Source organism: Hylaeus anthracinus, unplaced genomic scaffold, assembly GCF_026225885.1.
Source record: "Hylaeus anthracinus isolate JK02 unplaced genomic scaffold, UHH_iyHylAnth1.0_haploid 0, whole genome shotgun sequence".
NCBI classification, from domain to species: Eukaryota; Metazoa; Arthropoda; class Insecta; order Hymenoptera; family Colletidae; genus Hylaeus; species Hylaeus anthracinus.
In genome coordinates, this window is record NW_026533254.1 from 6708927 (window position 1) to 6732076 (window position 23150).

The window sequence follows — 23150 nt, forward strand, 5'->3', positions numbered from 1 at the left end:
ACTGCAGTGCATTATTTCGTTTATTTTTAAACCTAAACCGTTGTTCCACATGAAAACCGGTGTCGTAACTCTGAAACACTCAGCTTTTTAATCGATTTACTTCAAGCCGGCGATCACTGTACGAAAAATTGCGTTCGACGAGGAGAAACGTTTCGATTATCGTTGAATCCTGCTACTGTGCCTAATCATATGTATTCACGCCAGTTAGAGATCGGATGGAGCAATGAGATTCTGAATTTCTATCGTATCGTGCGCATTCATTAAGTTATGCAACAAACTTGCTCGATATTTTTAGCAAAATATCAGATTTGCATGAATAGTATTAAACATCTATCACATTTATGCATTCATCATGTCTCATTCTACTTCTTTTCTTATATTAGTTTTGCTCATATTAGGGTGCTTAACCCTCTTCTCCTACGGTGGTTTCTGATCACACATTTACTGCGGTTGAGGTCAGAAAAACACATTTATCTCGTACAAATAGGTGTATTACTCGCTAAAAATGAATTTTTTTTTAAAACCAAATTCATTTTTGTTTATAACCTTTGGGTGATTTCAGTCTTCACAATTGCGCAAACAATACAAAATCCTAACGATAGAACTAATATGTCCGTCGCTTTTGACCCGACCGTAGGAGAGTAGGGTTAACTACGAATAAGGAATGTTTAAATACTATGGCCCCTGTGTAAAATATTGAATTAAATCTATTCAGAAACATTCTTTCCATCCTTTCGTGAACGACACTAACACGTTGCTGCTCGCAACCTCAGCCTTGCTTCGCCTCAACCCAATATAAAAATACAATGGATGTTTGATAGTGTGATGTCCACAGGAACACTTGATCAACTCCATCCAGAGCCATTCTCTTCAACTCTACCGTACACAATCGAAGCGAAGTCAAAGCAACCTGGCCACCGTCTTTCGTCCTGATACGACCGCGATTCCTATCAATGTTCCGTTTCTCCGTTACAATGGGGTATCTCAGTGAATGTAACGGCACAACGAGCCCGGCGATTATAGTAATCGGCCTCTTAGCTCATTGCGATTCCGAGAAAAGGACGTACGAACTCCCGATGACAACGCGCGCCGCTCGATTCCGTTCCCATGCACAATTGTCCGCGTCAGTGAGCAACTTGTCAGGAGCATTATTCTATTGTTGTGCAACTACACAATACGATACACACGGACGAAGCAAAATCTCATTCGAATAATAAAAAAGGAATTAAATTTATTAACGACGTTTATTTAATTAATTAAATAAATTCTAGCTAAACAAACGAGCTAGAATTTCAAAATTAAGAGAAAATTTTCTTCTTACTTATACTAAAAGAATCGTCGACTCATATCTATTTTACATCCACTATGTTTGAGTCAAGGATATCATTTCCTATCCGAGCTTTCCATCTAGGTAAGAATTTTAGCCCATCTCTGATATCGACTCGATCAAACGAGCCTCCGCAGATCTCTGCTTGTTTTGGATCGTTGCAACGATTGCACATCCGTCTAGCAGCCCGACGATTATGTACCTACCTTGGCGATATGCATTGCATCCGCGCAGAAACCGGAAATCGCAGTTCAAGTTATTTCCCTCTCTCTCTTCTGTGCAATGTTTCCCCCCCTGTGATCGTTGGGTATCGTAATTAGAGCACAGGCCTTTCTCCGTTTGGGTGAGTTCGTTCGTTTTCGAAGCTAATTAGTCCCGTAACGAGACCTTCGATCCGCAAGGTACATTCAGGCGGGCCGTCAAAGGTGCTGATACGGAAAAAACGATAACCAAATGAAACGAGTGTCGACGTTTACGTCGATTTGCCAGGCTCGAACGCTCCCTGACGCGAGTGACATCTCCCCAGTGTTTTGACAATCCATATCAGCACTTCTGAGGCGAACAATGATAAGTCTAAGTCTTTGGAAGTTAGTAGGTTTAAAAAGTACTGTAAAGTTCTGTATATATTACAGTTAATGTTTTTTTTTTTTTATTCAGAATTTAATTTCGTCTAAGATTAATCCAAAACATTTTTGCAAATTTGAAGATACAACAAATTTTTGCCTATTTTCTTAAAAATCCAATCGGATCATCGGTCGCGGACATGAAATTTAAGAGTTTCATTGAAATCTGTTTCAGTATTTACATGCAACCGCGTTAATAAAGATGGACGCATGGATGCAAATAAAGAGAAGCGCATTAAAAAAATTAAGACATACAAAAGTTTCAATCGCGTAGCAACTGTTAATTGCTACTTTGCAATTCATTCGACAGAAGCAAAAGAAAAAAAAAAACGCCCGTAAGCGGTGCAAACATGGCTATAAGCTAAGCAAACACGACAAGCTCGTTTCGTATCTTCGTTAGCAATTCACCAAGACAGATCATTAAATCGTTGAACTGCTATTAACATCCGTCAACTGTCGTCTTGCGTCTACAATGATTTTTCTGGGACGATAATCATCCAACGGTAGCTCCGTATCCTTTGAGATCGTCTCCGAACGATAATTCTTTTAAAATATATTTTTATACTGCATTAGGAAGTACTGCATTTTTGCAGATATGTAACACGATGCAGTTAAGGGTTAAATCATTGAATAGTTCTTAGATCGATGAGATCTTGATCGTTACGATATAGGTCACGGTCTGCCACGCGAAACTGACCTGTAATCAATTAAAAAACCCTGTGCTTGTTTTATATTTCGATTTTCAGTGTATGAAATTCTTCTTCGAGCGTGCTGCAGCGCTGCGAAATGGATTGGAACGTCGAAAGAAAAGCATATTCATATTTCTCCAATTTCTATGAATGGCTGTTTACTTAAATACGTTACACCTCCTGTGATCGAGCGAGGAATTTGTCTGCATAAACGTTTAATGAGAATATTTTTCTTTGATAGAAACATTTTTCCAGTTTGACGGTATGTAATCTGCTGGATCGGTCAAAGTCAAGTGCACTGTGCAACGGAGATGCATCTTGCGAAGATGCATCGGTACATCGGTGCATCGAGCGTCGTTGACCTACGAACGAGTCTTCCGCACTTCACTTTCGAACTCGTGCATCGCGACCCCTCGAAAACAACCTTATTATTAATATTTTTCTTCTTGTACTTCCTCTAATTGCGACCATCAAATTTACATAAGTTTATTATTACGACGATCGTATAACGCGGATTCAGAGAAAGCGCGCATGTCATAACAGAGTGATTGTCTAATTACGTAAACGTGAAATATATATCGAAAGATTACTTTTAACCTCTTCAAAGATGAATTACTCCGAACTATACAGAAGATCAAATATTTATATTAACCCATGGCATCTGACAACCTCGCGACAATGACGCTACATTACATCATTGGAAAATTTAATGACACAATTGGAAAGCTTAATTACTTTATAATATATTCATTCTGTTTTATTAGTCACTTCAATGGTAGGATTGTGATTTTTAATCAAGGATTTAGCTGTCTGAATTCATTAGCTCAGTTACTCAAAGGATCCAAAAAAAATCGTCAAAAGAGGATCCAATGTAGAACATTTGAAATGTATAAATGTTCAAAACAAATTGAACAGGATCGTTTAAGATTGAAAGAGCTATTTGAATATTCCCATTATCCAAAATAACTTAGAAAGTAAGAGTTTGTAGAATCCTCCAAGAACTTAACCTCGACTATCGACCGAATGCGGATAAATCCACAGCGTGGGCTCGATGATCGCTCCGTAGTTCGACCGCGTTATCTGTGCTCGCCCGTCGAAATTGGGGCACGTTTCTGTTTTTGTCAACTTTTTTACCCAAAAGAATGGTTTTTATCGCCCGTCCCGCTACCGTCCTGGTTATATCTTGTACCACGACGCTTTATCGCCAGTGTTTATACATATTGTTCGCGGTTGCGCAACACTGCCTCGTACATTTCTCGATATTATACTGTAACGGACTGCGATATCGTGATTTTTATTTTCGCCATTCACGGGTTGATCCCCGAGCGGTCGCGTGTTTTGACATTTTAGATTCGCGCTTTGTCTGTCCGTCGATTAATGACGCAATCCGCGCGATCTGTGCGTCTCCATTGTCGAGTTTATGCGAACGTTCCTGAATTCGTAACTAAGGAGGTGTCAGAAGTAATTATAGAGCTGTTCGCGTATATGTATATCTCAGTTGCTACCAGTCTTGCAAATATCGTTTGCCCAATGGTTGTTTTCTTAAACAAATTTTCAGTAATTTGAGGGAAAGTTTATGGGCAAATGATAGTATTACGTAAGAAGTTTTGATGTCTCGATTCGAGATATCCTAGAAATATCTCTTGTGAAGTTTGACGAGTAATCATAATATCTCACTTTTGTTTCTATCGCAGATTTTCATCAACTTTATAGCAATTTTATAGAAAAGGATAGTATATCGAAAATAATGAGTGGGTTCATTGAACAATATACCTTACGTTTTTCAGACAGAATATTGAAACAGTGGCAAAGCAAAGAAAATTATTAGGATATTCGAATCTTTATCGTGAAATTATTTATTTGTTCACATCACACAATACAGACCTTCTGCGAAGCACTGATGTCGAAATATCGTTTATTTTTCACTGCTACAGCCGAATTTGATAGGCGCGAACTTTCTCATGTAACTTTTACTGATATTATGTAACGTTATCAAAGCATGTGCTACGTTTTGACACGAAACAAAAGTGGTATTTTGCGATGTATCTTATTTGTGTCTCTCTCGTGATTCGAGTGAGAATAACGAGACAAATTATAGAAATTTTTATGTAAAATTTAGGTCTTTTTCTATTTCACTCGTAGCATTGTTTCAAATTTGTGCAAATAATACGAAATAATAGTCATTCATAGTCAGAAATAGACATTCTGGATTAATTAGAATTCACAGGAAATATATTCAGCGTATACATGGGAAACAATCGTTGAAATATTATCGTAGTATTTACCTCGTAGCAGGGAACGAACAGATATTTCGTTCCTGGTTATTGATCAGAGCAATAATTCCGCGCGGCGAACAGCGGCCGATAATCCATACATCGCGAGTATTTATTGCGGCACGGAGATCGTACGAATGTAAAGGCGGCCGATGAATATGGATGGAAATATTGAAACGTTTCGATAACAAAGTCTGCCTCTATGTATTCACTTCTCGTTTTCCCACCACGGATCCCCGAACGATGCGGAAAATTGTGAAACGTGTGTTACGTAAAGAAAATCCGCTCCTTTTTCCACGAACGAACAGGTGACAGAGTATAGGTGGCTTAATGATTACCATTGCGTTAATTGCTCACAATTGTCAGATTATCGAGTACTCATATACTACACGTACACACTGCAAATTTTCCAATTTAAAATTAGTAAGTCATAATCAAGATCTCATTAGATTACTCATTAATCATAATCCATAATTCGTAACTCTTTTTCTTTAATAACTGTTCCTTTTAGAATGCGAGTCTTCAAGATTCACAAACTGTCTGCATCATACCGAGTTAATTTGAATCTCGATACACGTATCGCAATATGTTTTCTCGTCGATTGTCTTTCGAATGCTTTTTTTTTTTATAATTCTTTCGTTTCTTTCTTTCGTTTCTTTTTTTCTTTTGAGATAAGATATAAATTCTTTTCGTTTCAGGACTATCGAGGTTTTTTCAAGTCCGACAAAGGATACTTTTAGATCTAAGATTGATGAATTCTGTGCGAGTCTTTAAAGTCTGATAAATCGGTTTCTGTTTGTTTCGAGGAATTTGCAGAGAATGAAACGAAGATTGATATGATAGATTGGAATCCATCGTTTCTGGGACTGAGGAGATATATTAACTTTAATAATACCATTATGGAAGTTCAATAGTCTTCATTTTGTGTTTATGTTTAAAACAGATGCACTCAGTTTCGATAGAAACCAATCGACATTGTCAGTTCGTTTCATTAATATTATTATCAATAGTTTTATAAAAGTATTACGCTTTATATTTTTAAAATTCTCCTTATTCAACGTTTTCGACACAATGAACTTACACTTTTTTGAAAAGGTCAAGATGTAATGCAAAGATATTTGCAATTTTTTCTTAATAGATTGAAACGCTTGCTTTATGAGTATGCATTAGATTGTCTATTCCTTCGCATTACAAGAGAAATCAGCAATAAAAATCTCGTGTTTTTGTTCTCGCTCCTGAGGCTGTACTTTGCATGCAACATTATTTATAGAATGCAGAGTGTAACTTCATATTCAAATGTTCATGCAAAAACTTCGTTTTCTGTTCGCTGTCTCGATTTAAATATTTTTTAAAGAATTACTTAAACACAATGCTAACACATAAATGCTATTTACTAGATATTAGGTTTACTTATGATTACATCATAAGTATGGATACAATATTTATGTTATTATCGATCGTGTACAAAATTGAGTGTAAATAAATATAAATTCTAAGGAAGAACACAAATAACGATAGAGTCTGTTGGTTTTCGCAGGTATTAATGTAGCTTAAGTAGAATTGTGGCACTCTATGGTTTATCGATTTGCATCCAAATTATGCAACACGTTGCATTACAATAACGCGTGCTAGCAAGCGCGGCGTTCCGTGTCAATGCTTCGCGAAACCGTGCGTTCGCTCTTAATTATTGCGCTCCTCGAGATTATACGGTATTTTTGGCGCGAACCGGTGTACTCAGGAACGTGGTCCTAAAATCCGAGTTATTCTTGGAGAGAGAGTGCTTAGCTCCGGAAACGCTTCTGATTGATTAATAAGACGTTCGAACGTGATCGATACAATTAAGCGTCTCCCGAGACGTCAACGTCGAAAAGAATCAGAACCACAAATTATTTCTTCGTCTTTATTTTAATGTTTATACCAAATGTCACGAGTGTCTTGTCAATTTTTTCTTGATATGTAATTCAGTTCTGTTTGGGCCAATTTTGCATGTTCATACAAACTAACTATAATATTGATTTCAATTGAGACGTAATAGGCTTCATAAAATTATTGAAACGATACAATTGATTGCTGAAGAGAATGATTCCTCGATCTTCCAGGTGAACGAATGACGCAAAGGGTGAAGCAGGCATACGATGGACCGTGTACACAAGACAATAAAAATTTGTTTGGATCAGAGTGAAAGGATTACAATTCAAGACTAAAAATACGGTTAGGATCACTTCGTAGCTCTTTAGCACGTTAAGTGAAATTCTATACGTGACAAATGCTTCAAACTAAAAACGATTATCCTCATATGCAAGGGCTCGAACAAATATTTCGACAAACTCTGAAAGAATAATTTTTCTACGTACTATTCGTCAACTGCTGTACAACTTTGTCAGCAAATTGGCAGCTTCTGGCACAGGACCAGCGCACTGTTGCAGAGGAATGCAGTTGCCTCCAAAATGATGGCAGAGGACCACCCATCATTATGCTTGAAATAATGCATGTTGCCCTAGCCACCAATTAATAAATTAAGTTTCTGGAATGCGCGACATATTCTAGCACATGCTAATAGAAAACTAACCATTCGTCGATTTCCCAAAATACTTGGCCAATAAATCTACTCGAAAGAAGTTCCTTCGCGCTAGAGTCGCGTAGGTGCCCCCGTGTTTCCAGTTTTCTAATCGTTACTACATGTTCGGTCGCGACTCGGATGCGCTTAATTTCCTCGAGTCTCGCGGAGCCTCGATAACCTTTTAATAGCCGAGTTCGCGCGTCGGGACCTTCCGCGGTCGAGCGCAGCAATTGTTGCACGCTCGACCGACCAAGACAAAGAGTTAACGCCACGAGCAATAATTCTGCTCTCCGTACGACTCGGCCGACTCTATTTCGGGGTCGGTTGTTACCCGATTTGTGTACAGCATAACAAGTTTATTAAGAGCCCGGAGACTGCGCGACTGTAGCCTAGACCTGCTGTTTGGCCAGCGAGCGTCATCTGATACTGCTTCAAACAAGTAGGATTGTGGAAAGAAGACGATGATCGACGTTCAACCGAGTTCAGAGATCTTGTTTAGGTTCTCGAGCTATGTAGAATTTCTATGACAGCTCTAATACGCTTGGCGAATGATCATTTATATTATATTGCCCATGGGTCGCGAATGGTCCTGTTTCACCTGCATCTGCGATCAATGCTTTCGTTCATGTATGATCGTTTGATTCAAATGGAAGATAAATATGTTAGAATTTCGATAGTTACTAATGCATAAGAGTTTCATATTGTAGATTTGAGGTGGAACAGACAAGTAGAAATAGACGATTAGACTGTAACCTAAACCCACAGTTAGCGAATGTCTGACATTGTCGATAAGAAAAAAGAAGTATAGAAGGGTAACCAGAAATAAATGAAAGTCCAGAAATCCCGTTCAGATTGTCTAACTGCCTTCACCTGTCAATTTAGTACATGTTACGGACGACATAGTTGTTTGATGTAGGCAAGTGACATCGATGAGTCTAGACGTTTAGACTGCAGCCTACATCCGCGGCCTAGCTAGCGAGCGTCATCTGGTACCGTTGAAATAAAAAAAGACAATGTAACGGGTGACAAAGGCCGACGTTGAATCGGATTTAATTAACTTGTTGCGCGATACGCAATTTTCTTGCGTACGTTGGACGACACACTTCGCCGATTTCTATTCTAATGTTGTTGCCCGTCACGGTTCCCGAGATTTGACAAACGAGAGGCACCCGAGTCTCAGAATCCAAAACTCGTTCGTCTTCTCAGAGGGATGGGTTGCGTTTGATCAAACAATGCGACGTTGATCGTTCAAAGTAGGTTTTATTTCGAATACCACATCAACCTACGATTGATGTACCTGTGTCCAACGGATCTGAGAGAAATTGTTTTTAGCCACGTTTTATTGCATACTTCGTAACAAAGCATTGGTCAACGTTTTGTGGATGGTTTTTGTTTTGCACATTCGTATTGTAGTCGTCAATAAGAAACGTCAATAAGAACTTGAGTAGGCTGATATAAGCTCTGTATTATTAATTCAATAATAATAAACAGCAGTTATTATTATCAAGTATCAAGTTATTATCAAGTACAGTATGGAGAATGAAATAAATAATTCAAGAGGGGGTTAAATGTACTATGTGTGTATTTTTAGTTAGATACCAAGCGTAGGTACGGCGACCACGGTAAATTTTCCATATTGCACAGTTTTGAGGATCAGATTCCGAGGCTGAGTCCGTTACACGCACTCGGGAGACGTAGGAACGACTGAAGGAGAAATATTGTGACAGCGAATTGGGGAAAGTATTGCGCGAAGGAGAATACTGTCCTTTTGACTGACAAGCCGACACATCAGTACGCACATTTTGGCAAAACAAGAGATTCCAGAATTAAATAACGTTACATGTTCTCGTGATTCATCCACGTCAAAATTCGTTTCTTTGTATAAATGAGTAAATCTCTGATTCAGATATTTTCGATAAGGGATACAAATAAGCAACTTTTTATTCGTTCCTCATCGAAGAAAAACGTGAGTTTCAGTTATAAAATGAATAAATAATAATTGCTACGCAAGCGTTTCCAGCAGCCTTATGAATCACTACAATTGTCAACTTAACACTGACGACCGCCGTCATGTAAACGTCAGTTTGTCAGCAAGTGTTTGTCGATTGCTGTCACGTACAATCATTAATGCCACTGACCACTCGATAAGTATCATATGAAAGTATGCACGTTCGCACGTCCTTGCAATAATATGTATATAACTATCATAATATGCATAAATGATTGCAATTGCTAATAATTGTGTCGTACTTAATTGTAAGACTAGATAGTGGTAATATTTTAGAATTCAGAAGTGATTATAAAGCTTCCGCGAAAGACGCCGGTGTTAGGCGGAAGGTTCTGCGTGAAATATTTGCATCTCTAGATTATTTACACTTAAAGTGTATTAGTTAACCAAGTATTTGCATGAACACTGTCGCGATCCATGGGATCGTGGGATGATTAATAAGTTCTGAGCATTCGTGCTGCGATACCATAAAAATACCATTATGCCGATTTTAATTACCGCCATGGCGAAAGATTTATTCCACTCGCGACTCTTTAGCGCGAACCCTTCGGCAACCCTTCGCGGTTTAGCTGTTTATGCAAAACAGAGACTTTACTCTTTGATGTCGAACGAAAACAGGCTTACCCTGGGCATTTTAAAGCCGCGTGTTCCAACTTTCGAGCGTTATAGCGTATCGTTGCGCGTTAGTAGCAAATTGGAGTCAATTTTAGCATAAGTATAGAAGATAATGGGAAATTAAATGGAGAAGTCATATCGAGTATATGTTTCTAAAAGTCAAAAGTTGGTATCGATAAGCATTGACAATCAGAGTGCTAAAATACATTTTCAAGATCTTCCCTAGTTATTGGAGAATTATGTTTCAATTATTGTTCTATCCTCGAGGACGCGACTTCCAAATTTGGAGTCATATGTAGGTACACCGACGAAGATGTGGTAAACTGTAATAGAACATTTCGCCAGACAATGACAATATGACATTTATTGACGTTTCCATAATCTTCCCCTTAGTCTAAATCTGGAGCATTACAAAAATAACAATTCTGAGAATAATACGTCTGTGCTGTATCAGAGGTGAATAGAGTATGAATTGCAACATGAAATAGAAGGTAAATATAAATTAAAATATAAACAAAAAAAATAAAGATAAATATAATTTATATCGCGGCGACGAAAACGATATGGAGCAATGAACCTAACGTAACCTAACATAAAATGATATTTAAATTGTTAAACTAGAACATTTCAGTCTCAGCACTTTTCTCATTTATTAATTATACTACCATCGCTATCATATGCTTAATTCGTTATTTAAAATGTACCCATCTTGCTACGAATATATTTCACCTCTATGTCACCCATCTAGACTCTCCTAAATTCGGAGTACTGTATTGAAGCACTCGCGAAGACGGGAAAATTGAAATCAATTTTATCTGCAGCCTATGCCTGCTAGATAATTGAAGCGTCGACGGAAACGTTCAGTGCACATAAAGACAAGCACTATCCGTCACATTTATTAGACAATCCTCTCGTTACCGCTTCGCATTTCAACCCCTCGTCTCATAAATTTCAACCATCATATCTGTACTTCCACAAAGATCCAGAAAATCCGAGTAAGTCACATTGATCGATCTCTATATAACAATAGATCATCAGTCAGAATTTTCTAAAGGTACCAGAACTAACACCTTTTCCATCAGCCATATTCTTGCTAACTTCTTTGCTACATCTTCAGCAAACTTTCTAAATTGTTTCTCACTCTTTAATCAATTTATTCTTGTCACGAAAGTTTATACAATCAACCGCATTCATTTCATCCCAAGTCCTACACTACCAGAGCATTTACACAATTTCCCTACCAATAGCTGAGTTTAACTTCATACTTATCGAGCAACTTACAATGAATCTCCAAATAGAATTTTCCAATAGAACCGGAAACATCTTCATTCTCCAGCTAGCCTACTTCCACCACTGCCCTACGCTACCGGAAATCCATACAGACTCGCATGTTCATCCATCCTAGCTCTAACCACTACCAGAACAGTTTTATATTTTCTAATCGAGCCACAGAATTCCGCCACGGATAACCAGCGCAATGTAGCCTACAACCCCTGCGATTCCTGCAAGTATCATCTTCCCTCCTCGACGCGGGAGAGCTTGAACTCAGACCCGAGTCACGTTCGCAGCGAAAACGACTTTCTTTCCCAGGAATCGTTTCCACCGTATGTTATAGACGCGTTGTCGCCTGCGACAGAGGATCGACGATCGCGTGAAGTGGTTCTTTCGTCGTTCAGAGTGAAGGAAGAAAGAAAGAAGGACTACGTCCAGGATTTTCGAGAGGGTCGCGTCAGGACGGACCCGTGGTAAATGGAAACTCGTATATAACGGCGGGAAGCTGGTCGAGGGGGAAGGGGACTGGCAGCAGGGAGGGTCACTGGGTCAGATGCATCGTACGCTCCCTCTCTCTTTCTCCGTCACCCTCCTTCGTTTCCTATCTCTCTCACCCTAGCACGCAGCGATTCTCTCTCCCTCGATCTGTCACTCTCTCTTGATCTTCTCTGTTGCGTCCTCGCGAAACACATGGCCCTGCGTGTAACACGGGCTGTCTGGCAGCCACGGGGAACGCACGGAGCCACGCACACGCATCCCTAACCCGCGTCACTGACGTTATCGTTCGCGGCCGCATATGCCGCACTGATTACGCTACACGCCACGGTTGTGCTCTCGTTGAACGATCGATCAACAGAGATTGCTCCAAAAATGGTCCATCGAGCCAAAGAGGATGTCAAGAGTTGGGAGCTTTTTATCGAAAAAACATGGATGCATATAACCTTCGACTATGGGACACTGTTTCTTATCACCCCTACTATCAATTCTTTCACGACGGCATGATGACGCGCAAGAGCGCAAAAGCGTGTAGCTAGCAGATTACACTGCAGTCTCCCTTGAAGGAGCAACTCTTCTTTGGACTGTCTTTTTCTTTCAAGTTAGTACAGATAGTTTGTCGACGAGGATGCTCTTCTTTCTATCGAGTTGTGCTCCTTAACTCATCGACTGCTGTTAACTGACACGTGCGAATGAACGTTCCAAGAGGTTCAGCAGTCAATGGGTTAACGAGAGATAGGTTCTAAGAGATCACGGTTCTAACAGAAATTCCAGAGACTTGTAGTTCTATTTATCAATCTGATCAGTGAATGGAAAACGACGGAGACGGCGTATACCGTCGCTGCTTCAACCGGCTCGCTGAAACGCGGTCACGTGCTCGTACGACTCACCTGCCAAGCGTGCTCATATCATCCTGCTGGCGCGCTGGTAGCCTGGACTACCCTCTGACGACTTCGTGGCACTTGTTCACCGCAATACGATTCAATTCCACCCCCGCACAGAACCGGCACTTCGACGAGAGAACCAATCCGAGGCGGCAAAAACGAGTGAATCAGAACCAACACGGTTCCCCGGCACTCGTGCGTCAAGTCACGCGGTTAGGATTATTCACTGACGAACCCGGGATTTCAACCCCGATCGCGAACTCCCAAAAAAAAGCACCGGATCCCACGGCTACGTCATGGTACCTGTGGACCACGAGATCTATCTCACTCACAGAAAGCCAAGGAAGATCGTTGTAGGCGGAGCGCGCGCGCGCTCGAACCGGTAGATCCTTTGATCCGCGTGTGTATTCGAAGGATCGCGTCCGCACGGTATCTATCGCGACACTATCGCGGATTTCGGAGCGATCAGGGCGCTCTGGAACACGGCGACACGGATGGTTGACGGCGTACGGAAGCCGGAGCGTAGAGCCACGCGAGGAAGAATCGCGGTAGCTGCGAGAGCGAGAGAGGCAAACGAGAGTCAGTGGTAGGAAGAACCCCCCCCTCAAGCAGCAGGGCATACAATGGGAATAATCACCGCGTCTCGGAGCGTCGGCTGACTGACTGAAGCCCCCGAGGACCGAACGGGATGAGATTCGGAGGCGCTGCCTGGCGGCAGGCGCGGCGCGCCGCTCCACTCCGTGCCGCTTCGGCGCCCGCGCTAAGCCACTCGCGCTCCCCGCTGCTGTTCTCCCGACGTCTTTTCTCTCGGTCCGTCCGCGCTCGTTTCCTCTCCCTTTTGCTTTTGTCACACGGCTAGCTCCGTCTCCGTCGCGCTGCCCGAGCTCGCGCTCTCCCTACTCCTACCCGTTCAGGTTCCTCTAACCCGAGTCGCGACGCCGACTCTGTTCCACCCGTCGATCCCTCTCGTTACCCCTCTCTCTCTCTCTCTCTCTCTCTCTCTCTCTCTCTCTCTCTCTCTCGCGGTACGTTGGTCATTCGTACCGCGTTCCTCGTCGTTCGGTCCGTCGCGCGACCGCCGACGGGTTCCACCCGAACGCCACGCCCCTTGACGGGCGTACGCGCCGCCCTCTTCCTACGACACCCACGCCAGCCGCGCCGCTCTACCCGACACTGCCACGGCCACCACCACCGCGACCCGTTCTACCGATCAGGGACTGGCGGAATTGTATTTCCCTAAGTATTCCAACGACGAATACCTTCGCACATCCTGTGAGAAAACTGATCCGATTAAACAATTGTTTGTTAGGAGATTACCTAGTCCTTGCGTAGATGGGGTAGGTCAGAGATGTTCTAGCCTCTGTAGTCGGGAACACTTTTGATTTTGGAGCACTCCAGTTTTGGAATAAGGCAAGCACGACTCCTCTATAAGGCGAGAACAGGACGTGCGAATAGAACTGAAACTATAAGCATTTGCAAATTCGTTTGGTTGAGCACGTCCAGTTTTCGGAAGCAGCAAAGAAATTCTCAGACAGCAAAGGGTTAAGTTTCCGTTCCCCATTGCAAAATAACCATTTAATCATAAACTCCGACTCCAAACTTCTATTTAACGAGTAACAAACAATTGTCTATCCTTGCTTCGATATTCGACATCTCTTTCCCCGTAAAAATTCTACCAATGTCTTTCCTCGGCTTCTTGTCGTAGTCTTCGCACCGCCCGGGCCGTTGTCGTTCTCGCAAGGATCTCTGGGTTCACCTGCGCGCACTCACCGATGATTCTTTTCCTCCCCTCTACCTGTTCTTCCCCGTCCCGTGCGACAATCCCCTCTCGCGAGGACACGAGCCACGGTCGACGTGTTGGGCGTAGTAGTGGCGCCGTGGATGGGCAGCGTGCGCTACCGGTGCTCGGCGATTTTTCCCTCTCTCTTGCAGTACTTCTTCGTTCGTCTCCCTCTCTTTCTCTCTCTGACTCCCCACCTTCCCAGGAAGACGAAAGGGGCAAGTCGAGGGAACGACGCGCGTCACGTGGCACGCGAGAACGATGAACGTCGGCGACGTAACGCGTGCCGTTTACCGGAGGCTGTCGCGTCGGGACACCAATCGCGAGCTCGCCACCACCGAGCTCCCCTGACGGATCCTGCCGTCGTTTTGGAACGACGCAAGCTTGCCAAAGTGATTTCTACAAAGGTACCCGGTACTCCGAAAGTGCCAAGTCTTACAACAAATTCACCGAACGCAGTTAATGCCTGAGTGGTGCGATCTCCCTCTTTACGAGGCGCTTCTCCGCAGCTTGGAGCTGTTGACTCGGAATTTACCACGGCGTTAGGTGAACAAGGAAGGTCGATTTTAATGGGCAGTTTTAAAATCCACCATTCTTTAATCGATCTAGTAACAATTCAATGGAAATGAGTAGTCAGGGGATAGGGATAAGTAGTCATAAAGCAATTACACCTGTTCTTCTTAATGGAAGATTATCAAGTCAATTTTATGCTGAATCAGCTATTGTACGATGTATGGGGGTTATACTTCATTGATTTCCTCCTAGATAGATAGATAGTTCAGAACCTATTTTCCAGATACAAATTTGTCGGATCCTTACTTTAGGGATCTATTCAAACTCATTGTTTTAAGAACAGAAAAGTGTCCTTTGAACTTCTTCAACGACAATTCCCCCAAAATCCTATTTTTCGAGTTCTGTCATTTCCGAACCAATCGTTCGATACGCAAGTCCAGTAGCAACTCCTAAGGAATGTCTAAGAAAACAATTGACCTTCATTCATTGTGTGTTCGCGGCATCAGAACAATCTCTTGTTCAAACGGCGCGGTATCGGGAAGTTTGAATTTTAATCCACCGAGTATACGATACAAGAGTAAATATTTGAGCGTGGCGGTACATGGCGGTCCGTTGGAAAATTAATCGAAACTCGTTCGATGATTCCGGCGCGCGCCGCGGCGTCGTCTGCGGCGTCGAAGCACGGCGCCGACCGATTCGCCGCGCTCGAATCCCGTCGGATCAGGTGCAGCGTTGGTAATGCTGCGCATTGTCTATTGTTCAGCTCGGAGGCGGTGGTCGAGGCACAACCCCCGAACGGCCCTACGTCGGTGTCGCGGAGGTGGTGGAAGCCGACCAATGGGAGTCGAGGCACACCCGCGCAAATCACAATGCTTATTGTTGTCGCCGAGCTGTCCGCCCACATCCCTGAATCGCTTCTTCCACCTCCGCTCGCCGTCTGGCTCCAGCTGTTCAACCAGGTAGAAGTCTCCACAGGTGCGCGGTTCTCTCGACGCTTTTCGACGCAATCGACGATTAGATAACCGTCGCTTTTGGAAATATTGGAATAATTCATGGGAGACGACCGATGAAGCTTCTCTTATGGATTGGTTCTTCGATTAGAGGTATGGAAAAATACTCGAGGATGTAATATTTTGAGGCCGCCTGCATGTTTGTTGGTATATTTCAAACATTATTAAATTGGAGATATGCGAGGTGTACACGATGTTTGAAGTTTAACAAATAACGCCTATATTTTTTCAAATATCGTCTTGACTTTGCCGGAATATTATAGATGATTTAACTTGAGTAAGCGATTTTGGAGAAGTAGGTTAATGCCAGGAAGCAATTACGATTGCATTGATCTTGTTGCACCAAATATTTCTTGTTATTTTAGACAAGAGGATTCCCCGGTTCTCTCGGTTTCAACGTCACGTTCGATCCCCCAGTTGCATTTGCCTTCTCCGCATCCGTCAGATAGAATATCCTGTCTCGTCTCCATCGCGCACGCACGGGTACATGGTCGTATGTACGTTTGTATGTACACCCCCTGCCCACCCTCACTGTTCCTACCGCGACGAGAGGAATGGACGAGAATGGCGTCGGCGCGCATCCCTTTCATGTCCTCCGCAAAACCCATTCCCCCCTTCTTCCGTGGCTGCTGCTCGTCCTCCGCACCAATGCACCCTTGACTTGCGCCCCTTAACATCCCCACCGGCAGCGCTAAACAGACCACACCGAGCCTCGTCCACTTCGCGGATGCTCCTTTTTATCGTCGGCCACAAAACGCGGCGATGCGCCTTTTTTTGCCTCTTTTCTTGGCCGACCGCGCCGCACGCCTCTGCCTAAGAACACCGAATGCCCCCCAAGTTTCGGGTAGATCATTTCGATTTAAAAATTTAAGCCTCCGCAATCGATACGTTACCTATTCAGTTCCGAAAGTGGTGTACTCTATTATTAAAAAAACAGATCCCTAAGAAACAGAAGAGTTTGATCATAACAAATATTATTTTGCTACCTGCAGTTATTAAATTTGTTGAAATTTTCATTGCTCAATGCCTGGTAAATATCTATGAATAAAAAAAAGTCGAATGCCATTTTTGTGGCAGCAGTCGAAAGAGATCGTACGAGATCTAGCGCGTCTGATTACATACGGTATTTCTCTACTGCAGCCGCAATTGCGGCCTCCCGTGTCGAGAGCCGAGATAAATTTACGGTTTAATTACCGCGCCCGATTAAAATGTGTAATATTTGAAGACACCATGTAAGCGTCGTTTCGCGTGCATCTGAACTACGAACGAGCAAAACCTAGATAGAATTTTCAAATAACGATTACAAGATAAATGAGTTTAAAATGAAAAGATTTCGAATTAATGTTGTTGTAAGTGAACAGTTGTTCCTTTAATCTCTTGGTATCTCTCTTCCATTACTAATTTCATTTAATTTTTTCTTTAATTTTTCCTTTACGTTTCATTTCCAGATCATATAATCCTTTTTAATACAACAAACTCAGTTTTTTAGAATATCCAACGATTATACATATTTACTTTCAGGAGATCGTACCGATCACGATATAGTTCAGACTAAAATTATTTGTTTCAATTTATGATTTCACGGAGAATTGTTTTCCACGATACTGGTCGGTGGAAGAAGCGTTTCCTGTTCCACTTACTAAATACTGGCTCAGCTATTTCTGGACAGCAATCTCGAAGCGGTAATACCTCGCGTTTACTATGTTGTACCTAATCGTCGCGACAACTGTTTTACTCGGTTCAATCTCCTTTTTTTTCGAAATTGGTACCTCCGCGAAAGTCACGCAGGTTTCCTCTTGTCAAACTCTCTTGAAACAGAGTTTGCAATGACTGATGCACGAGGTACGCTCTACGCAAAGCAGAAAAGTAAAAGTCGCTCGTTATCCTTGGGCATGAATAGAATAGGCGCAAGCATATTCATACAAAAAAGAATACGTGGATCGTTTCATGTTGAGTCGTTGTAAACATACCTGCAAAGTAATCACCAAAGAATAAAGAATAGCATTCGATACTACGAGATAGATAATTCAACGGGACTTGCGATAAAAATGTATTCCATCAAAAATTATTAAAAGAATATGTATTTCATTGGATTTATTTAAAAATTATTCTTTTTTCGGGACGTGTCATGGTTTGCGGACTACTGATGTGGTATGTCAAATTTATTTTTGCACTAAGCTTGTCGCGTGTCGCACATGTACAATTACAGTTATGTTCTTCTTCCCGTCACTCCTTGTTAGTAATGCAAGGTTTGCGGGATCAGCTTTGCCGACGAGTCCAATCTCCGACCTGTCAGTAAACTTTTAACTCTTTCTACATGAATTATGTAATTTATTGAAGATAGGATTGTCTCCCATAATTAATATTCCGAGAACCTAGTAGTGTCACCACTGATGAAAGGCTATTTATGAACCATTTCTTTTACGTGTTACAAATATTGAGGCTATTTCAGTCGTTATACCGTTGCATTATAATAACCTAGAAATGGCTGCTCAGGACTGTTCAATAAAGAACTAAAAAAATTTAATTTCGAAAATGAGACGTCAATGAAAATATATTTGGATAGAATTTGCGAAATTGGCGAGTAAATAAAATACAACGCCAAGTATGAGATTATCTAATCTTCAACAGCTCCGAGACAAAACTTGAACTCAGTAAAAGTTTTCACGAGCTTTAGTCTGAGAACCAACGCGTTCAAACAGTACCCGCGACATTTTTTCGTACATTCTGGCCAAGCTCTGGCGACAACTGGCAAAATCGTCGTCGCGAGTGCAAACGGAAACGTGGGCTAAATTTCTCTCGGGGTTGGAGTGAATAAAAGCTCTCGTCGTTTTGTGTTTAGACTGCGGGCCTCGCGGATTTGAAACGTCCGGCCACGCGGACGATCCATTTCGACTGTGCCGCGAGACGGGCCATCGTTATGCGTATGCAGGCGTGTTAACCCGCTCCGTCGCACACCGGGATACCATTCTATTCCGGGCCCCCGGGTACCAGGGCGCGGGAGCAGACAAGAACAATGAGTGTTGTACGCGTCCCGCGTTATTGCTCGTGCATCCTCTTTCCTTGCGGTCTATAGTGGGTGTAGAAGCGAGAGGGGCAGGTGGCAAGAGAGAGAGGCGAAGATTTATGCACCAAGAAGAAGACGATCACGACGACGACGACTGCGGCGTCGGCGGCGGGGTGGCGTCGGGACGTTTTGCTCCGGACGTCGACGACGTGCCATGACAACGACCAAGCCGAGTCACGCGATGCGCTTTATTAAAACGTGCCCAAATGAAATTCGCTCCTTCATTGTTTTCAACTTTGTTTTAAATGGTTCGAACAAGGATTCGTACGGGTGTTAACGATTTCCTGGGTGGTGTCTGGTTTTAATGCGCTTAGAAACTACTAGATCGATAATGGAATTGATTCGTGATTGATAGAACAATTTTTATCTGAAATTTAGTGGAAAATGTAGTATAACATTTTGTCGTGGATGGATTTCTAACATTCTGACAGAGAAAATGGTTAGAATGAATGATGCAAGTTCAAATACCCTCGATTAATGGAAGGAAACATCACCTTCCAATAAATTCTTAATAACTCCTAAACAACTTTCAATAAATTTGAGAAACACCGAGGGACTGGTAGACCACTGTGCGTCGGCGGCGTTGGCGTCGGGACGTTTTGCTCCGGACGTCGTCGACGAAGAGGGCCACAAGATGTGAAGCCAGAAGAAGACGAAGAGGAAGAAGAAGAAGAGGACCAAGAAGACGACGGACTCGGTCGCGGCCGCTTGTGAATGAACATTGGCTCGCGAGCGTTTCCGGCGCTCTCTTTCGCTCATCCCTGCGTTCTCCCACTCTCTCCACCCCTCCCCACCCCCGTCGTTCTTCGACCACCACCCCCTCCGTTCCTTCACCGGATTCTCTGGTCTAGCGTCCTCCGTCTCTTCTCATGAATGAGAGTCGCCGACTCGCGATCGCGACGCCCGACAGAGATGGAAAGTTTCGAAGAACCAACGTGTGAGAGAGAGATAAGAAACGAGAGGGGAGAGGGAAGGATGGAAGAAGAGACCGGACGGACCGTTAGCCTTAAGCCAAACGGTTGCAACGAGGCCTGCGACGAATTTAGAACAGGAACCGAGCGAGCTCGAAAGGAGAGCAACGAGGAACGAGAACCGCGTTCACCCTCTCTAGAGCTTCTTCCCTTCTTTTTCTTCTTCTCGTTACTCCGCTGCTGTCCCTTATTCTTCCTTCCCGCTTTGTTGCTCCCATTATTAATATATCGCAGACTCCGCGCGCGTGACCGGACCTCTCTCTGGATTCGGTCTCGATTCTTCCTTTTTCCTACCTTGGCTCCTCTTCTTCGTCTTCTTCCACTTGTTCTTGTTCTTCTTGTTCCAACGAGTCGATCCTCCTCGCGGCGTCACCCCCGCCCAGGTCCATCCGGTGATGTGCATCCCGCTGATTATAAATAGTAACCTTTGTCGGACGCTTTTCTGTGGCCCTCCATCGTTTCATCGTAGTTGTCTCCACCCAACGCTGTCGTGCGGCTTAAAAGACTTTTTACAAGGATGACTCGTTCACCGTGCGAACGCGTAATCTTTCTTCCAGGCTGCCCCCGCGTTCCCAAATTACTCGACGAAGCATTTCGGAGCGAGACATCCGATAACGGGTCTCTAGAAGCCTTGGCTAAGGATAGGCAACTCTTCTTTCGTGATTTTTGGAATTCAGAAAGTCGATCTTATCATACTTTACCTAACACATTGTTGACTGGTTACTAGTTAACTCGTGTTTGCACTTGCATAATCTATTTCAATATATGAAACCCGGGGCTATATAGAATATTGCAAAAGCTTTGCTCATCGTATACTATGCATGTAAAATATTTCATTTGAACTGATTATGTTGGTAAAATAAAAATAATGTTTCTTGGAGTTTATTTAGGTTTAGACAAATTTGAAACGACTATTGGACCACTTCGTTTCTAAATCTCAGTCGCGTTCTTTCGAATGAATCGGACTAGACGACCCATTGTTTTCCTCGAAATATCCATGATCTGGATCGACTCCAACAATGATCCGCACTTCGAAGGAATTCCACGAGGTCATAATTTGCCATTCGAATTGCCCTACTCGAGACTACTAGCGAACAACTGGTTCAAATGAGTGAATTGAATCGACGAAACGTTAAAGTGGCACAAGTAAAATACAACGTATAAATGAAAACGAAGTGACTGTTATTTCACGTGTTAGAGTATAAACATGGATTTCTATGTCTAAGAGTGCTTGAATATTTTAGCTCGAGAGTCGGATGAATTCCGTTTGCGGAGCGTGAATTTATACTGCGCGTTTACATTAATTCCTTATTGGTTAAGTTTGCATTGCTAGAGGTGGACGACCTACAGAGTGATAGTTGATACAGGGGAGTCGATATTCTTTTTGTGAACTCGATAAAAGGACGATGCTCTAATCGAACATTTGAAATTCCTTCAATAAATAAACATCTACATCGATTAAGATCGTAATAATTACTCGAGTTCGGTATTTTCATTCCTACTATACGGGCTACCATATCGCTCATCTTGAGCGAATTGAACCGTAAACATTTCGCTTTCGTCCGCTCGACCATCCGCATCGCGATGGCTGCTTCAGCGAAACTCTGCTACTTTCACGGCCATTAGGAAGATTTCTTCCCCCATTGAGCAATCGTTGTAACAGGGATATAAGAACAAGCACGGCCAGTTTAATAGTAGACACATAAGTACCACGAAAGAACTCATCGATCCATTCACCTTTTCAACTTGTACAATTTCTCAAATTATTCTTCGTCGACGGACAACGACATCCGTTCCTCGCTTCAAAGGAGTCGAGCCACCCATCTGTCGCTTTCATCCGCTCGATTCTAACTCCGGTGAAACTCCATTACTTTCGCGGTAATTACAAGGATCTCTTCCTTCATCGAGCAATCGACATGACATTCGGTGTAGACGACTCTAGAAGAAGAAGAAGAAGAAGAAGAAGAAGAAGAAGAAGAAGAAGAAGAAGCGATAGAAGTGGAAATAAAGAGTGGAAATGATGGATAAAGAGGAGAGAAAAGTAGGCGTGTAGCTGATAGCAAGTCTCCACTAGGAATGTTTAAACCAAAATGATAATTTTTCAATAAACTTTGCACCACTTGCTAATTTAAAAGTGACGCGGAAAAATAAGGCGAATGTACAGAGCGATTATTTGTGGAAAAAAAATTATAATGTTGAATTGAGTAATCATCTCCTTTTCAAAGTTGGTTAAAAATGAATCGAAAATGTAGAATAAAATTTCTTATTATCAAAATTGATCATTTCAATTTATTTTCGAGGAAATGGAGTTTGAAAATGCTTGTGGTATTGACGCGCGAAGACTAGGCTGACTTGTCTGTCCATTACTGGGCAATTCTACTTACTTTAGACCGTCCTAGAGACGATAACCTTACTCGCGCTTGAACACTCCTTCTAATTATAAAATATCTTCGAAACTTAAGTTTGTAGAACAACTTTCTGTTCGTACAATGCCAATTTCACATATTATATACGGTCACGACGGTCTGAAATGGAACCATTCAAACGACGGTTGACCCACGCATTTTTAACTCGATTACTCGAAAAGGAAACCCAAAGCAAAATTTTATTTCATACTTTCGCTTCATTTTTAGATGTTTTTGAACGTATAGAGTAGAAGATCCTCTAGGTTTGCCAAGTGTCACCATTCACCGTATGTTCAAACTCTATCGACGTCAAATAGAATCATTGAGAAACCTATACGCGAATTTACTAAGCTTGAAGCTAGCGATGCCGTATGAAATCAATGGGACAGAAAGGGTTAAACGCGTCAGTATAAATAGAAGCGTAAATGCGCGCGCGGCGAGTAAACGCTTGGTCGGATACGCTCGACAGGTGTCCGAGAAGTGATCGAAATCGAAGCGTGCACTGCCGCGTCCATAATAGGTGACCGTCGCACGGTGCGTTAACGTGGAACGCGGCTAAGGCACCTTCTTGCATATATCCAACGTTCATGCGCGTGGGCGTCAATTGCGACGCAACTGTAGCAACGGTAGGTGTTGAGATTGTAAGAACAAAACATTT

General features: G+C 42.5%; 1 protein-coding gene across 4 annotated transcripts in view; it reads right to left on the reverse strand.

The window, feature by feature from the left end:
• Positions 1-23150, reverse strand: part of LOC128894346 (transcription factor SOX-5) — a 223547-nt gene that overhangs the window by 72211 nt on the left and 128186 nt on the right. Inside the window, exon 1 of one of the 4 annotated variants that reach the window (XM_054156023.1) lies at positions 12753-13408. The exons of the other annotated variants lie outside the window; for them this stretch is intronic. Coding sequence (XP_054011998.1) covers positions 12753-12769 — 17 coding nt within the window. The 5' untranslated portion in view covers positions 12770-13408. Of the gene's footprint in view, positions 1-12752; positions 13409-23150 lie in introns of those variants that run through there. 4 annotated transcript variants of the gene reach the window in all.